The sequence below is a fragment of the Taeniopygia guttata genome, chromosome 4, assembly GCF_048771995.1.
Source record: "Taeniopygia guttata chromosome 4, bTaeGut7.mat, whole genome shotgun sequence".
Classification (NCBI taxonomy): domain Eukaryota; kingdom Metazoa; phylum Chordata; class Aves; order Passeriformes; family Estrildidae; genus Taeniopygia; species Taeniopygia guttata.
Window position 1 is genome coordinate 35039978 of NC_133028.1, and position 18783 is coordinate 35058760.

General features: G+C 36.8%; 1 protein-coding gene across 2 annotated transcripts in view; it reads left to right on the plus strand.

The window, feature by feature from the left end:
* GPM6A (glycoprotein M6A) overlaps positions 1 to 18783 on the plus strand; it is a 114226-nt gene that overhangs the window by 8366 nt on the left and 87077 nt on the right. The window contains exon 1 of one of the 2 annotated variants that reach the window (XM_072928367.1): positions 18154 to 18178. The exons of the other annotated variant lie outside the window; for it this stretch is intronic. Coding sequence (XP_072784468.1) covers positions 18169 to 18178 — 10 coding nt within the window. The 5' untranslated portion in view covers positions 18154 to 18168. Of the gene's footprint in view, positions 1 to 18153; positions 18179 to 18783 lie in introns of those variants that run through there. 2 annotated transcript variants of the gene reach the window in all.

Genomic DNA, 18783 nt, shown 5'->3' on the forward strand with positions numbered 1-18783 from the left:
GACAATATTAGAGTTTAAAGTTTTACATAGGAAGTTAATAGAAGCATGCATTTGAATTATCTTTTTAAAATAGTGAACATTTATTTTAAGCACATTTCCCCCCCAGTTAAAACAGCAACTATGTTCATGGCTACTAATAATACCATAAAATTACTATGGCCATATTGTAACTGTGGGCAGTTTCTAGCTGTTTGAGGCTACAGGTGAGGGCAAAGGGAGAGTAAGTCTGGTTTTATCTTAAAGTGATGAGAGATAGGAAAGATGCTGTTAGCTGGAAAAGGAAAGTATATCACTTCACATTTGTGGAAAAGAGTTATCACAATTGACCTGTTGGCCTAGTTTCTCTGGTGAAGGAAGCTGGTATTTCACCCGCTTGCCTAGCTAGGTAATGTAGCCAGTGTGGAAGGCTCCACAGTGTAGCGGCACCCTCTGCTACTGGTGAATCAGCTTAGCTTTCTTTGTGTAGTTCATCAAAGCCTCCCACCCCCTGCTTTTCCACCAAATCATCTCTTACTCTATTAAGATACATGCAATTGTAAGCACCTGGCATAACTTTGAATCGATTTAAAAACATATAGAAAACAACCATGGGAAGAGCTTGGGGTATATCTTTGTGCTTCTCAAGTGGGGATGCTTGACCTTAGCTAAGAGTTTAGGTTTGCTTATTTTTATGCCAGAGTAGATCCTGAGGTTCTTATGTCATAGTTTTGATTGATACCGAAGGATGAGATGAGGAAACCCATCCAATACTTATCCCTATGCTTGGGTGGCACAAAGCTCTGACTCTCATCTCTCCTGAAGAAAACTATTACATACACCCTGTTGTGTTTTACTTCCATCTGCCACATTGTTTGTTCCTAGTGTCTTTTACCATTTTTTGACTCATCTCACACATACAACCTTCAAAAGATTTTCAGCTCTGAGGCAGGGTAAGTTACTGTCAGTAACATGAATGCTATGGGAGCATTTGTGAGTTATCTAAGTAACAGTGAAATCATTTGGTTGAGGATTGCTTTCCTTATTAGTGAATGGCAATAGACAAGGTAAAGCTACCTTAACCTGTCCAGTAAATTAATCCTTGTCTTTTGCCACTTAAGTTCCACAATGCGTCTTAGGTCATATGTACTAAAGTGATATATATTCAACAATTCCTTGCTCTTTACTGATCTGCTTGTTCTACAACCTCTGTGATGAAAATTTATTTCCAGCCACATTTTTCTGCATAATTTATTTACCATGTTCATGACACAATTTGGAGTGGTTCTCTGTGATACTTACATTTGATTTGCTACCTTTCCAATGGAGGAGGCTGGGAATGGCGGAGACAAATGTTCTGCTGTCACTTGGACCAGACAGATGCTTCTGTGCCCTGAGTACAGTGTTAAACAGGCCAGGCAGCTGCAGAAGAAGAGAATGCAGTATCTGATACTGGGTGCAGTGAGCCCAAATACAGCCTCTCTGGCTGCTGGATTAGTCCACTGTGGAAAACCTTAACTGACCAGATGTCTGTGAAATAATTTTTAATTTTACTGATAATGATGAAGATAGTAAAATAAAATAATATTTTGAAATCTCCATATGGAGTGAAAGAACTTATGAACTCTAAAAAGATTGTGTTTATCAAAAACATTATAACAAATAAAGAACATGTACTTGAACTTATGGGAGGTAACAGGTTAAGAATCATTGTAAATAGTAACTCAATATGCATAACTGAGGATGAAAGTAAACGTCTGAAATTGCCTTGAAATTGCCTTGACTACCAGCCACTGTGTTGGTCATGAAGGTATTCAATTATATTATTGAATGCTGGTATTATTGATTTTTAAACTGAGTAGCTTTAGTGTGAAATGCTTCCTGCTTAAAATAGTTTGCCTTTGTTCATGACTTGTTGATAAACCAGTCCTGTATAAAAAAGGAATTTACATTTCCACCTGATTGAAACAAATACAATTATTTACTTTATTGTCAATTACTCTGAGTATATTAGATGTATATAATGCTTTTCCAATTTGTTGTGGTGTTTCAATATAGCAGCACAATTATCTTCAGGGAATTTCTCAGTCTCCTAATTTTTTACTGACACACTAACCACTGCTTTTGATCAACATACACTTTTGACATTATAAATAAACATAACCATGATTTCCCCCATCTTTCCTCTTAGTAGCAGATTGCAGTTCCTTGGAAAGACCTGCAGGTTCTCTTTGCAGCTCTCATGGTAGTCAGGCACCTTATAGTCATGTTACTTAACTAGATGGCTGAACTAGATTAAAATGAAAGTGTCTCATTTTCCAGATGTTCATAATCAGTTTGACAGCTACTCCTCTGAGTCACAAAACATGTCTACTATTTAGTCTTTACTTATATTTTCTACCTAATGCACTCCTTTTGCTGGAAAATTCATAGTTCTCATAGAGCGTTAAGGACCCCTTTTATCCACACTGCCTACCAGTGTTGTAGAAAATACTAAGATTTACTTGTAAGTGCATATATGGCCCTTGATTACTTCCAAAAATTATAGACAACAGTTATTTGGAAATCTGAAAAATCAATGACCAAAGCTCTGATCTTGTAAAGATGATCACTGAGGCTGTGTGTTCAAACCCTATGGGTCATTTACTCAAGAGCTGGAGTCGATGATCCATGTGGGTCCCTTACAACTAAGAATATTCTGTGCATCTGAATACACATCTTTGATGTCATGCACTGTGAGTAATCCCACCGGTTTTATACCAATGTAAGCAAAATGAAGCGCATAAATGTCTAAGATTAAGATCTAACAATGCCATGGAGTAATTTGCTTTTTGCTGTCAGGTTTTTGGTAGGATATCTGTGAGAAGACATGATGATGCAATTTAAAAGGGTTTGAGAGGAGACTGGAAGGAAGGTTAAATGGAGTTTGTTTATCAGCTGAAGATTTTTTTTTTTGTTTGTTTGCATCACATGGTATTACAGTGATTAATATGCTTTGGGTCTCCTGTGGCTCGCTCTCCTGTGGCAGTTTCTAAAAATAATATTCTTCTTAGATTAACCTTCTTAAAGGTTTTTGTTTGTAGTTTTCTTTTGAATTGGTGGAATTTGGATTTACTCCCGGGCAGCGTATACTGGAACTTCCAGTGGTATTGAACAATTTTGCTAGTGTGTCCTGTTCACATATTTTAACCCAGATGATCATCAAATTTGCTGTGCAGATGGAATTTTTCCCAAGGCAGGCTACTAGTGACCTTCTTTTTTCCTTTTTTTTTCTGCAACATGGTCATGGTCTGCTTTCTAAGATTATATGGAAGTTTATTTTCATTAAATTCTTGCTTCTAGTGCAAGACTAACACTGGTGTTTTCCTTCTTGCTGTCCTTTTGTAACAAATTACAGATGATCTTTGAATGTAGGTCTGGACCAGGATGTTGGCCATTTGCCTGTATTTTTGGGCTACACTGGAAGAAGATTCAATAAGTCCTTCAGAACTGGACATCTATTACAAGGTTTTCTTTTATTAAAAGGTTCTGGACTCTGACAATGTCTAGTCTGAGCAATGTGTATTTTTTTCCAAGATTTTTTACCATACGTACTGTGCTGTTAAAAATTTTAAAGGGGAAAAAGATACTATTTTCAGCTACATATAGAATTTGTCTATCTTCTATTTTTATGATACCACTTTATTAATATAGATAAAATTAATAAAAAAGGATGCTCATCACTGTGACTATCTTAAGACTTCAGTAAAACATGTATACTTCAACCACACCCATGACATGTGGCACAAAGGCCAGAAAAGGAAAATTAATTTCAGCTGTTCAGCAGCATATGGAAGATACCATTTCTCAAAGATGCTATCTTTCAATTTCTCCAAATTATTCTAGATTTATGAACATTGTTCACTAGTGAATACACTGGAGTAATTATAACCTAGTGGTGGGTGGGTCTTTTAGGTCAGCTGTGTTTATGCTTGTGGTTCAGACAAGATATTTTTCTCCCCCCTCCCCATCTGGTACATTCATTAAATATTTAAGGCGCAGGGGAACCTGTTAAGGACATTTGGGCTTTTTTATCTGCTTTATGGCTGTGTTTATCTAATGGGGGCTTTTGCTGTTAATATTTTTTCATTTTGATCTGCTACATGTCTATGCCATCTGTATTGTCTGTACTTCCAGCAGATACTCTTCCTTTATTACATGTCATATCCCCTTCTAGATAAATGCATTTACTTTATTACATAATTATTCACAGTATGAACTTTTAAAGTCCAGTTTGGACACCACTGAACTGGATGTAGTGATTTTAATATGTGGATTTCAAGACTTTAAAGAACCTGTGTCTGTCTGTGGGTGTGGTTTTTTTGAATATTATACACAACCAAAGAGCTGAAATACACTTTCCTGAGGGCAGACTAGCTAAGTCCCTGCCTGGGGAGTTACCTTCCAATACACAGTTATTCCTGCTTGTCTGTCTTGATTTATTCCTTTTACTGTTTTATTTTTATTATTATCTTTTAATGTAGACTCAACTAGATTTGATGTAGCTGCTGCAGATGCTGTCTTGTCATATCCTCTGGGGTATATTTTTTTCTCCTTTGTGTTATTCTTGCCTTAATCACTCCTGATTTTTTTTTTTTTTTTTACTCCATACTAACTCTGTATTTCAAGCTAGAAAGACGGACTGTCTCCTAATAGAGGTAGGAAAGTACTGCCACTCCAGAATTCCTGATCTGTAATCATTCCTCTAATCTAATATCCTGACAAGGTGATAGACTTCAATGTTGTTTCAGAATGTGATTGCTTTATTTCTAAAGGGATAATTTTACTAGGCTTTTTGTGGTCCTTCAGGGACAATGAATTACACAATGGCCCAGATGTAACAAGCAATATGTAGCAGTCATTAAACTAACTTATTGCACTCATCCTCACTGTCCTTAATCTGTTAACATTTTGGATTTTGGTTTTTTTTGTTTTTTTTTTTTTTTCATAACCACCTCAGTGTGATAAACTGTATAATTTAAAAGGCTTCCTACCGAAGTGTGATTAGGAATAATTTGACTGTGGGTAGAAGTGGGTAGCAATGATGCAGAATTTTTTCAGGTAAGCATAGTCATAAATTCTATAAGTTAAATAAACTAGGAACTGCTAAAATATAGAATACTTGCATAGAATGAATACAATTAAACAAATTTCTCCTTTGTAAGTGGGAAAACATGTTAGAAACTTCCACAACAATTCATTTACCATTATCAGAATATGAAAAACTTTCAATTTTTTCATTTCAATGATGTTATGTAAAAAGAGGGTAATTACTTGCATTTGATTTGTGCAGTTGCTTTGACTCTTTGCTTTTATTCTTTGTCCATTATGACTCATGTTATGAAATTGTTTGTTTTACCTTTGTTAAGAGGAATTAAGAAAACACCTCTTTTCTTAGTGTCTTTATGGTTATTGAGGTAGAATAGCAGTTGCTCTGTCAGTGTCACAGTGTTTATTTTAATCCCTGAATTAATTTTCTTGGTTGCTAGGCAATTCTACTTCATAGATTTAATGGAAATGACTAATTCAGTGTGCTCTCATTTCATAATAGGCAATCGTTTGCATTAAAAGTGAAACTAGGTTTCTCTATGACATAATGTTTGACAAATACTCCTGTCAGTATACAATTTATTACTTTAGTGAACACAAATTCAAATTTTTGTTATCCAGCCTTGTATTTCTTGTACAATCCAACAAAGCTGTTGTAAATATAAAGCATTCAAAAGAGGGAGAATTTGGATTTTACATATATATAGAGGGCAAACACTTGCCCTAATGTAAGAAATTTTGAAATTTTTTAAGGCATCTTATGGAGATGGTTCTCTAATATGTACTTAGACCTGGTATCAGTTAAGTCTTTGTACATCCTCAATGGCAGTGGTGTAATTAATAAATGCTCTGTATCTCAGTTACTCAGCCTACAGATGTATTCAGCAGATACTGCTTATTAGCAGTACATGGAAGTTCAAATTAGGTATGAATATTCAAAGTAATAATAGCCATATTATTAAAGGAAACCTCTCAGCAGTCGATCATTCTGGAGGTTTTTCATACTGAAAAACAGAATGCCTGAGGACGGTTTCTTTAAACTTTAGAATATTATTTTCTGCTATTTCAATACTATTCCTATTTAAGGACAACTATATAGGAAAAAGAGTTTTAAATGAAGCTTCTTAGGCTCCTCTGTATCAGGGTCATGCAGAAGTGCAGGCCTCTTTCATTTTGTTGCTACCAGCTATTCTTTCATTTATTCTGAGCTATCATCTGCTGAAATACTGTCTTTTAGCTTGTTATCTCCATTTCACTCCTATGTCTCCATGTTTGGGACCTGTGCAGATTAAAAATGACTGGAACCCACCCTCTTCTGTAGAAGAATAAAGGATGCTGTGGGCCTGACAGCCAGTGCTGTACCCTGGTATTCTCTGGCCTTCTGACATTGCTTCAAGGTTTATCAGTTCAACTTCTTTAGCCCAGAACATCATTCTGCATGCTTATTTGCTATTTATTTTCCTTTAGTTTATCTTACATTTTTATTCCTGAGAGCGGCCACCTTTTTGTACAATTAGTGTGCTGAAGGCCACAACTGATTTGGTTTATCTATATAGTTTGTGGCCATCAAAACACTAAATTCTAAGACCAGTTCACAAAGACATACTATTTTATCAAGTCTGGGAATACTGTATATTTTAATGGTTTTATATTTAATACACAGTCTTTCCGTATCTATTAATACAAAAAAACTTTAGAAAAACTCCCAGTTGCTATCTTACAACTTTAATTATCACCTAATTGTGGTAAAATAAGCAATAATACCATGCTATTTTTGAGCTTTCTAATTGGATTTGAGAGAAAAAAAATTCAAAAATCCTACAATTAAAAGTATTTTAAACTTTTTTTCAAAAGGACATAAAAGGAAAAAATTAGATCACTGAACTGTATTTCTCACAGAAAAGAAAAGGGGTTTTGTTCAGTGTTTTTTGTTATATTTGAGCTAATAAGATGGGTAGTTATCTAGAATACTTGTAACTGTAATGGTAATGGACACTGAAAGCAAAAGGCTGGTTTGTATTCAATACATACTTGTGAGACTGTCTCAGCTTTTGTAAATGAGAGGTGGAGTATGCAGCTAAAATGAATAAGATTATATTTATGTCAGTGAACTCTCCCAACTCATCCTAATCTATTTTAACATTTAAAGAAGGCAATATTAAGATGATAGTTTGTGGAACTGGGTTATGAAACTCCTGTAACAGAAGCATGAAAATGTTAATGAGAGTGAAAGCAAACCTCTAGGGAAAATGAAATTAATTTCTTAATGAATATACTCCATGTCCCTGGCTCCACGAGGCAGAACAGCAGAACACTTACTTGGATAAACTGCTTGCCAAAGTAATCTCTTTAGTGTACTAACTTTACAAAATACTGCCTTTCAACAAATGGGATAATGGGAAAAACCCCAAAAATCAAATCAAAGGCCTCCAGGTAGTTTCAGCAGTGTGCCTCTTCAGTAGGTACAAACATGAATTCTCTTCTTATGGGTATGTTAGGAAAAGGTTCTTCACCCAGAGGTTGGCTGGGCACTGGAACAGGCTCCCCAGGGAACTGGTCACAGCACAAAGCTTGACACAGCTCAAAAAGCTTTTGAACAATGCCCTCTGGTACATGGTGTGACTCTTGGGGACAGAAGTTGGACTTTGATGGTCCTTGTGGGTCCCTTCCAACTCTGGATACTCTATGATTTTATGATTCTCAGTAAAAGTACACAATTACAAAAAGAAAATATGTCATAGCAATAATTTCCATCATGATTAGTTATTCTGAGGAATGACATTGTTATGAAATAGTGAAGGTATTAAAATTTATATTATTGGATTAAAAAGTAAGCTCTTGTTTCAGCCAGTAATTCATAAATTACTCCTTTAGAGATAATGTTTTCTGAAATTACTAGGACAGAATCTAAGATTCTGGTTGAGATATGAAATATCTGAAACAGATTATTTGTATCATTTACAATTTCCAGTTTGACTTGCAGAAATTACTACAAAATGATTTGTGATCCTGAAAAATCTTGCTGTAATTCACTGTCTTGATTTCCCATTTGTGAAAAGTGATCTAGGACATACATAAACTTTCATTTATTCCACTCATTCGGATTTGTTTATCACTTTAATTGTAGTATTTACAATTCTACAATGCAATCTCAGTTGAGTCATCTAGATGTTAAAGCAAGATGCAGCATGATAGGGAATACTTAGTAATTTGTAAATAAATAAATAAATTGCAGGCATTCAATGTTCTTTGCTATTAAGGGTGAAATGCAGTGTAATTGAAGATTCTTTCCTGTCCCACCTTAACTCCCAATCAAACATTTTATTTAAATGAACAAAACTAAAGGAGTTGCATTCATTATACATATGGCATATGTGTTGTTTAAATGAAGAGTGACAGACCTTTGATTTTTAACAGAGACATAATCTAAGTCAGAGTGCTGTGATATACATATGGTGGATGTCTGTACAGCATGCCAAAGGAAGGAACAGTTCAGAAAGTTGTTAACTTCATTCCTTTCAAAAAACTTGAATTTCTTAGTGATTATAATATGTGATATGGAAAGTCCAGTATGGATTCGTCTCTAATATTATTAGTGCCTTTTTTAACTCATTTTATAGAAGTTGTACCCAACAGAGACAAATTAGCCTATGTTTCCTTATTAGTTTAAAAAAATATGCATTTTCTTCTGATGAATGGATATTTTTCTTTAGGAAGATAATTGCAACATTTTCAGCTACTGAAGTGATGAGAAAATTTGTTCTGTCTTCGGCAGAAAAAAATACAGACTTTGATGGAGTATAAACCCAAATATGAAGAAAATTTCAGGCTGAAAATTAACAGGCCTAACTCTTAACAGAAATATCCTCAAAATACTGTTTCTTAAATGTGTCTGCTTTCTTGAATATATTTGATATACAGCCCGTGCAAAGAGAGCCTGTGAGCATCTTCCTGCACGTGCGTGTGATGTGGTCCCATCACATCACATCCAGTCTCTCCCCAACACTGTAAGCACCACCATCTAATTTGTCTTAGTGGGAAGAATGCAATGTGGGGAGCTTTACACTGTTATAGCAAGATTTATGTCTGCTATTCAGGCTATCTTGTTTAAATTTCATTTATAACCCCTTCTTTAAGACTGCTGTCTGTTAAAAAGATGTACAATTAAATTAGTTGTAGAAATAACCAGTCTTCTGCATCACTTGCTTTGTTGCAAGTTTGAAGTCCTCTTTAACAGCAGCTCCAAAAATCTTGCAATATGAACAATATCTCAGCAGTTTCATTACAGAAGCAAATTTCTGGCCTTACTTGCTTCAATAAAAAAAATTATCCTTAAAATTACATTCATTATATATTTCATCAATAGTATATGGATTATGTGGAGGCTCTGACAATACTGGTGACACTTTCAGCATGCATGTGCTCTAACCTTGCTTTCATTTACTTGTTTACAAAGAATTTGAAAGGTTGGTTTGTTTTATTTTTTCTTTCTTGTGATAAATACAAGTATTTCTCAGCCTTTGGTATTTTAGTTTTAATGTCAAAGCACATGATGGACCGAGTGTTTGCCACTAATGCATTAAATAACATTGAAGAGCAGTTCTGCCCTCAGACAACAAACGTTGCATTTAGAATGACTGAAAGCAATGTCAAACTATTACAGGCTTCCCTATATATATAAAAGTAGGCAGACAAGACTTATTGCAATTTAAACAGATGCAGTGTAGAATATAAAGTTTTCTGAAGTGAAGACTGTCTAGTATGTAGGTTGGGATAAAGTGGATGGAACTTTATCTTCAACATCCAGTCAGAAATTGTAGTAGTACAGTTAGCTTGCTAGAGGGGATTAATGATAATATTAGGTCAGTCCATGGAAGCATATTTCCAATTCTTCCAGTCATTTTTTTTTCAAACATGAAGTATTCAAAAGAAGGATTTGCATTAATTTTTTACAAATTTGATACTAACCTATGGACATGCATTTATGAATTCAGACATTTTAGAAAAAGATTTTTCTCTTAATATTTCTAGCTAATCTTATGGCAGTTTCTTAAGAAGTTTGAAGATTGTTTTTTTTTAAATTTCTGTTAATAAGGGTAGTACTTTCTTTATATTGTGACATGCTGTTGTGTTTTAATCCCATCCAGCAGCCAAGCCCCACACAGCTGTTCACTCACTCCCCCACCAGTGGGATCAGGGAAAGTAAAAACCAGAGAACTCATGGGTTGAAATGAAGACAGTTTAACAGGGAAAGCAAAAGGCATGTACACAAGGAAAACAAAACAAGAAGTTAATTCACTGCTTCCCATGGTCAGGCAGGAGTTCAGCCGTCTCCAGGAGAACATGCATAGCATTGACTTGGAAAGACAAACACCATAATTCCAAACATCCCTCCCATCCTTTATTTTCTCTACTTTATATACTGAGCATGATGCCATATGGTCTGGAATATCCCTGTGGCCAGTTTGGGTCACCTGTCCTGGCTGTGTCCCCTCCCATCCTCCCATTCATCCCCTCTTTCCTCCCCAGCATGGGAGGATGAAAAGCAGAAAAGGCCTTGGCTCTGTGCAAGCCCTGCTCAGCAAAAACAAAAACATCTCCACATTACCAATCCTGTCTTCAGCACAAACCCAAAACACAGCCCATGCCAGCTGAAGAATATTAGCTCTGACTAGAATAAATGTATAGAAAACTTTTTGCCGATAATAAACACTGCTATTTGTGGGGGAGAAATATACTGGTGGAAAAAGCAGTAAATTTATAGTGTCTTGTTTTCATCATGAAACAGTGCTTTTCTGAGTCCTCATTAGAGACAGGTGAAGTGGTACAAAAAGATTAGAAAAATTAATGTAATTTGGGTCTGCAATCTGGGGTTTATGGTCATAGTAGGTTGTACTAGCATGCAATAACTATTTTATTTTTTCAATATAACTATACTGCAGTTGTTAGAAGAGAAGAATATGTAATGTTTTGAAAACTGGTTTTGTTTTCTCAGTTCTATGACACAAATTCCTGTAAATGATGAGGAACATCCCTTCAAGAATATATTTTGAGGAAAAATAAAGCATTTTATAGAATATTTACTTTTGCTGTGCAGGAAGCATTGGGCCATCGTTCAGAGTCATGAAGCAAAACAGACCCATAAAGTTTCCTGTGCTAGCAGCAGGGGTAGAGCACAGTTGTATGTTGGTATTCCTCACCAAGGGAAATTAGCAAAGAGGAAAATGGAAAGCAATTGCAGCTTTCTCATGCTCCACTGTTCAGAAAAGCCAGGTAGATCTGAGAGTGAAGTAGTCTGGAAGAAATGAATGATTACCAATATCCATTACCACTGGACGTTGAAAGAACAATAAGAGAATAAAGAAGGCTTTCAGCATGAAGGAATTTTGAACACCTGTGCAGTACATAAGGCATCAGTTGCCTTAAGTTTTGTGCCACATCTGCTTAGATTTTCAAAATTTCCAAGGACTAAGTAATAATGATTAAATGAAAATATCAGTCTTAATGTCATAAAAAATGAGTCATCTTGAAAATGTGAAATGGATTTATTCTGAAAGCTCTGGAACCAAAATAAAAAAGTGAAAGAACAGATGACCTCTTAAAAAAAAAAACCAAAAAAAAAAGAAAAACAAAACAGAAAACAAACAAACAAAAAAAAACCCCAAACCACAAACACCTACACACAAGCAAAAAAACAGGCCCCAAACTTGTTTTAAGTGTCACATGGAGGTCTGATTTTCAAGTCCGGCCTCATTTACAGATGATGACAATTAATGTAGTCCTACACAGTTAACTATTTTATGATAGTAAGGCTAGCTGTCCTTTAGCAGCTCCTTTCATTTGAATGATGGATTTCCTGGCTCCTAAAGCAGATAATAACAGGGCTACTCAGGATGTGCAATTAGAGTTTCTGTATCTAGGGGTGTAGTAGATACCCTAGATGGTGTAGAGTGGGTAGAGACTTAGTGAATAGTGTTAGGTGAAGATCTGCGCTTGCAGGAGCTGGATAATGGAGTACATCTGACGCACCACAGACAGGACTTTATGGTCTTGGAGTGAGAGGGTGGATAGCTGCTGGAATTGCCAATGGCCGGCAAATTAGTTAACTGTACAGGTTGCAAGAGTTTAATTACAGAGGGAGTTGAGTTGTTTGGACAGGAGGGTCTCCATCTTTTATTCTGTGTTTAGGGAATATGATATCATACCTACATAATATTTTACTCCCCCTACTTGCTATTGAAGCAAGAAGATGAGAGAAGAAAACCAAAATCACTTTTCAGCTAGAAGGATTTTCTGTAGCAGTTATGTTGGATCTGTGCAAAGCTGTTGGGGGCGGCATTGGCACTGAGACTTTAGCCAGAGGAAGCTTTAAGGACTGCAACAATTCCCCCAGGCAACAGAGGAAAAGACAGAAAATGCTAGCTGCAGAATTCCCACAAACTCTCAGCTCTGTATCACAGAATCACAGAATAATCTGAGCTGGAAGGGAACCTCAAGGATCATCAAGTCCAGCTCATCGCCCTGCACAGGACAGCCCCAAGAGTCACACCATGTGTCTGAGAGCATTGACCAAATGTTTCTTGAGTCTGTCAGGCCTGGTGCTGTGACAACTTCCCTGGGGAGCCTGTTCCAGTTCCCAAATGGTGAGGCTGTACCTGATGCACTCCAGGACATGGTTGGCCCTCTTGGCTGCCAGGGCACAATAAGTCATCAACCAAGACCCCCTGGTTTCTTTCTACAGTTCTGCTTTCCAGTGTCTCCTCCCCCAGTCTGTACTGTACATACAGGGCTGCCTCATCCCAGGTGCAGAATCTGGCACTTTCCCTTGTTGAGCTTCCTGTGGTTGGTGATTACCCAGCCTTCTACTCTACTAAGGCCTCTTTGCAGGACCTCCCTACTTTCAATGAACCAACAGCTCCTCCCGGTTTTCTATAATCTCTGAACTTGCTTAGCATCCCTTCTGCATCCAAGTAATTTTTGAAGATGTTGAAGAGAACAGGGCTGAGGATGGAGCCCTGCAGAACCCCTCTAGTGACAGGTCCCCTGTCTAATGTCACACCACTCCCTGTAACCCTTTGTGCCCAACCCATGAGCCAGCTGCTCACCAGTCACAGGATGTGTTTATCCAGCTGTGTGTTGGACTTTTTGTCCAGAAGGCTCCTGTGAGAGTATCTAAAGCCCTACTGAAATCCAAAATGATCACAACAGCTGGTTTCCCTTCATCCGGTGGTGGGTTACCTTATCATAAAAGGAAATAAGGTTTGATAAGCGGGACTTCCTCTTATGAAGCAGCGCTGGCTGCGACTGAGGACTGTGTTCTCTTTCAGGTGTTTTTCAATACCTCCCAGAATAATCCTCTCCAAAACTTTGCCAGCCACTGAAGTGAGACTGACAGGCCTGTAGTGGGGTTCTCTTTATCTCCCTTCTTGAAAACTGGGACATTTGCCAGTTTCCAGTCAGCTGGGAGCTTTCTGGATTCCCAAGACTGCTCAAAATCATCCAGAGAGGTTTTGTGAGGAAATCAGCCAGATCTGCCAGGATTCTGGTATGAATCCCATCAGACTTCTTAGAGTTCAGGGATCCAGCTGGAGGAGCAGATCCTGTAACATTTCAGGGTCAGCTGGGAGTTGATCATTCTCACAGTCATGGTTCTCTAGCTATCTAGTATCACCATCTAGGCTGCAGTGCTGCATAGGGTGTGCACATTCATTTTAATTTTAAAAAAATATGTTAAAAATATTGCTTTATTATGAGCAGCAGCTTTAGCATAGTCCACTTCTAAGGCTGCTCTTTGGTGATACTTGCCAAAAGCTCAGTACAACATGTGCAATGAATAATGGAATGTTCCTCTAGTACAAATGATTGAATTCTCTCATTTTTGCTGCCCTCAGTGTTTGGCTTTGGGAAATGCATTTTGCAGTGGTTTCTCATGGAGATGAAGGGTATTGGGCTGAGATCTGCTGGGAGATTTCCCTAAGCTAATAATTAGGAGGAAAGGCCAGACTTGTGGAAGGGAGGACTACCTAACTGTATACAGTAGAGTCTGATTTTTCCCTTGCAGATGTGGTTTGAAAAGTGGAGAGAAAGCTGACGTAGTACTTTCTCCCAGTTTGAACTGACAGCATTTGGAAAGATTTACTTCCAGAGAGGCAAGAATACTGAAATCATTCTCTCACCATGAATCTCATTTAAGGATGTGTTGAGGAGAAACCTAGGTACTTTTAGTCACTGGGAGATGCAGATTACTTGGTGTGGGGAGCAGAGGGGAACTGGAAGGTTCATGTGTCTTGCAATCAAGAGCAGCAGACTGGGCTCTAGGAATTCTTACAGAGTTTCCAGGAACTTGAAATCATGGAAAACATTTGGTAAACCAGCAAATATTCCCTCTTGACAAGGGCACCATAGGGTTTCTATAAGATGCAGTCAGTTCAGGATCATTCCTTCTATGTCCTGGTTTGCAGAGGTATAGGAGAATCTGTGCTATGGCCCAGCAGAGCTGGACTGTATTCCTGACAGCATTTGTTCCACAGACACAGCAAATCTCTGAGTGTATGTGTGTGTATCACAAATTTCATGGAGCAAGTCTGAAGGAATATTTAAGAATGCTTCAAAGAGCACATATCTGAAAGTACGCCTGTTCCACTGCCATTTTCAAATCCCTCCTGTAAATCTTAAAAGATATCTTAAAGTTTTTCAAAGAAAATCTTGCTTGATTTCCCACCCCAAGGGAAAATTAGTATATTTTCCTTTAACTTCACTTAATGTGAGATATTTTGGCTGTAACTTTAGAGATTGCAGCCTGGAGAGACACCTGGAAAGCCAAATGCATCCTTAATAATTGATTTTGGAAAATTAGTAAATGCAAACAGTGTTTTACATTGGAAAATATTTCCATAATAATGCAAGTTCCTACATATGAGAGAAGTCAAATGTAAGGAAAAAGGGAAAGGAGTGGAACGAGAAAATCAGCACAGCTGTGTATCTGTATTACATATGTATGTACTATCTGTGAAGAATGAGAGTTTGTGGATTTGATAAAATATGTATTGTTTAAAGAATTTAACTTATGTGGTTTTATAATATTCTGATATTTTAGACATCATGTGCAGAAATTAATTAGACTATATGGAATAAGAAAAGATTATAAACAAAGATAACCCTCCTGGGAGAGAGGAGAGAGGAGAGAGGAGAGAGGAGAGAGGAGAGAGGAGAGAGGAGAGAGGAGAGAGGAGAGAGGAGAGAGGAGAGAGGAGAGAGGAGAGAGGAGAGAGGAGAGAGGAGAGAGGAGAGAGGAGAGAGGAGCCCTTGTGCTCATTTTGCATGACATAGTGTCATGAGCCTAGGGAGCCTTTTAAAGATGGGAGAAATTTGGGATTTAATTTTGTGGAAAGAGACAAAGCTGGAAGAGCCCAGAGGAAGGACAGAGTGATCTGTAGCATGGAATATAAAGAGGTAATGTGTGGTTCACCATATCTCCAAAGTAGCTAAACTATTAGACAATACTGCAGGAATATTATATATAATCTAGAATTGCAATTTTTACTACTCACTGATACTGACTTTTTTAGAATAAAGTTTTCACCTTTAAGTTCATCTGGTATCAATAATCTCATGCAGGCATAAGGAACATTTGCTGTCCCCTACATCTCCTGAAAATAATATTTTTTAAAGTGTCATACAGAAACTATGGAAGTCTGCAAGCCACAAAGTTTTACGATGTGATGCAATATACACTCTTAGATGTTAATTAGAAAGGTATTTGTGCTGAGGGTAGGTGATGGAGAAACAATCCAAACCACGAATTTTGGTAATATCTAATTGTTGCAATATGGGTTCATATAGCCAGGAAACTAATAGGAATATACACAGTGTTAAGAGCAAACATATAAATAAACCTTCATTGTATTAAAAAATAGCCTTTTTCTACAGATACTGCAGAAGGCTGCAGCTATTTTTTGCTCACTGCATGGTTCCTCAGATAATTCCATTTGCTAACTGGTGACACATGCGTTTAAAAAAAATTGCTGACTTTCATTTAAAGTGACAGGGTAATATTGCTAAAAAACTGAAGAATGTAGGTAAACATGCATTAAACATACATTTTTTGCATTTGGTAATATGCCATTATGTATATTTAATTCTCTTGGTAGTTGCCAGCCTCTTTAAGCAAATTATTTATATTTAAATAATCTATTTGCAGAGAATGAAAAGAACAGAAGAAAACTGGGAATTGAAGGAAGGGGGAAGATTTTGAGCATGTCTGCAATAATATATTTCTAAAGGGGAAGAATTAAATGGGAAACCTATAACTAGCCTGTGCATAGTTAATTTTTAAATATAAGTCCATTATCTAACTGTCTTGCAGAAATCACTGTGCGGGTTTTTGTAACGATTTGCTCCTACGATAGCCATCTGTACAAATATATTCTAAATTAACCATTGCATTCTTATAGCTTGAAAGAAGGTTTTCAGGTCTTAATTCTGCTCAGCTCTAGCCAAGAATGCAATACACAAAAGCTACTTCATTCCCATTACTCTTATGGCAATATTGACTTAGTTTTGTGAACCTGGTTGAAAAAATAAATACACAAATCATGAATGGAGATTATCATGGTAGAAATTTCTCCTTTAAAGCAACAAATACATGGGAGGATTAAAACATATTACCATTAACTTTGTTTATAGTGTTCTGGCTTTTCAAACTGACAAAGATTTTTTTTTCCAGACATCTTTGTAGTTCAGTCCCTGGGATTTAATCTCAGTAATGTGTTACACTCACTATTGTCCCAGTGAATTTGTTGACAGACAGTAAGTGGGTCACTGCATTGAAATGCCCGATGTAAGCCCCGAGTTCTCTCTTTGCGTTGGCAAGGCAACGGCAGTGGTCCAGGAATCATGCGCAGAGCAGGCTCCCAGCCTGCTGCTCTCACGGGGTCTTGCTCGAGGGCAGGGAGGAAAAATCCCTTGGATGCTGAAACAGGCAGCGGATTCTTCCCCCCTTTTCTAATGTGTCTATTGTCTTAGAGTGGTGGTGGGAAGGACAGAAGTGCCAACTTACAAATAAAATGAAGCAATGCACAACACTTGACTCTATGTTCTATTTTATGTGTTGCTTTGTTCTAAAGTCTTTGAATATTATTTTAGTTTGGTGGAATTGAATACATTATACATCAGTCAGACCTAGTTGTTCTGATGTATAACACAAGAAAGATAAATATTTCATAACTGCTTTAGATCTTGCTATGGTTTGCCATTCTTTCCTCCCCGCTTCCACAGCTCCCTATTGAAAAACAACTGACAAAGTGCTTTTTTCCATGAATCTATAAAGAAGCAGAATGTGTTGCAATCTTCATGTATGCTAACATTAAAAAACAAATTAAATAATGATGTGATAATTAAATTTATAAGTGTTTGAAAAGTAGTCTGAACACAGAGAAAACTTGAATCTGAACATCGACAAGTTTATCGTAATTGTTGATCTAATGAACTGATTTCTACAGTTGACTCTGACCACCAATATGTTACCAATTAATTAAAAGAAAAGGGATGTGAAGGGAAAAGGAAGGAATTTTGTTATAGCAGGGAGATTCAAATCTCTTCCACTGACCACATCACAGCATCAATGAAAGCCCTGCGTGTGGAGAAAACAGATCTGTTACTTACAATGCCATGGACTATGTGTTCATTTGCTTCAGTCAAGCAGCTGATGAGTGGAAGAGGTACGGACTTTGATAAAATCATCTCCTTCTGAGTTGTACAGAGCTGAGGGCATGTAATGTTCTGTAGTTTCAAAATTTTTTTTTCTAAAAGACTATATTCAGGTAGGAATTCCTATCCGTAGTTTTTTCCTGAAAGCAGCTATAGAAGTAGGAACAGTCGCAACAGCCAGCTCTGTTTTGCCATTCATGCTAAGCTAACTTAGGGAGCCAGGCTTCACTATATCTTTCACAGAGGTGTCAGCTAATCAATAAAATCCCTAAGAATGCCAGTGTTTTAATGCTGCACATGTGGACTTGAAATAGCAAATAGCTTTTGTCACCTTCACTCGTATGCTTCTCATCCTTGACTGATCAACAGAAATTATGTCTTCTGGAAAGTAAACTCATGTTGCATGGTAAGTATTTCATACTTCATATTTGGGCCTGGAGGTGTTTCACAAGTACCAGAAAAAATATGGTTTGGAAACTATCTTATACACAAACAAAAATTCAAACTACTTGGTAATCTCAGAAAGCGTTTTGAAGGTATTTCTAAGTGGATGGTCTAATAAAAAATGGCACCCTGGACAAATAAGAAGTAGGCAAATTCTAACTCAACATAGCTGAAAGTAGAAGGTGAGCAAATTAGTTAGTTATTAAAGATTAAAACTGAGGCTAGATGAAAACCGAGTCATGATATGGTGCAATGTCTTCCAATGTTCATTAAAGATTTTAAGCAAAAGGGAAAAAATGTGGAGCTAAGAATTCTTAGTTCTCCCAATGTCCTTTGTAGTTTATCTTTCTCTTTTCTCCTTTTCTCACAAACCATCCTTGTTTAACTTAATTATTTCCCTGCATAGTTTAACTAAACCAAACTTTGAATAGAAGAACTAAAAAATTAATTTATTATTATACTACTACTAATAAAAAAATAAAAGGGAGAAAGACAGTAGGTTTTGAATTTTTAAAAAAATGTTATTACAGTTTCTGAAGTAGTTGACTGTTTTAGCCTTTCACCTTT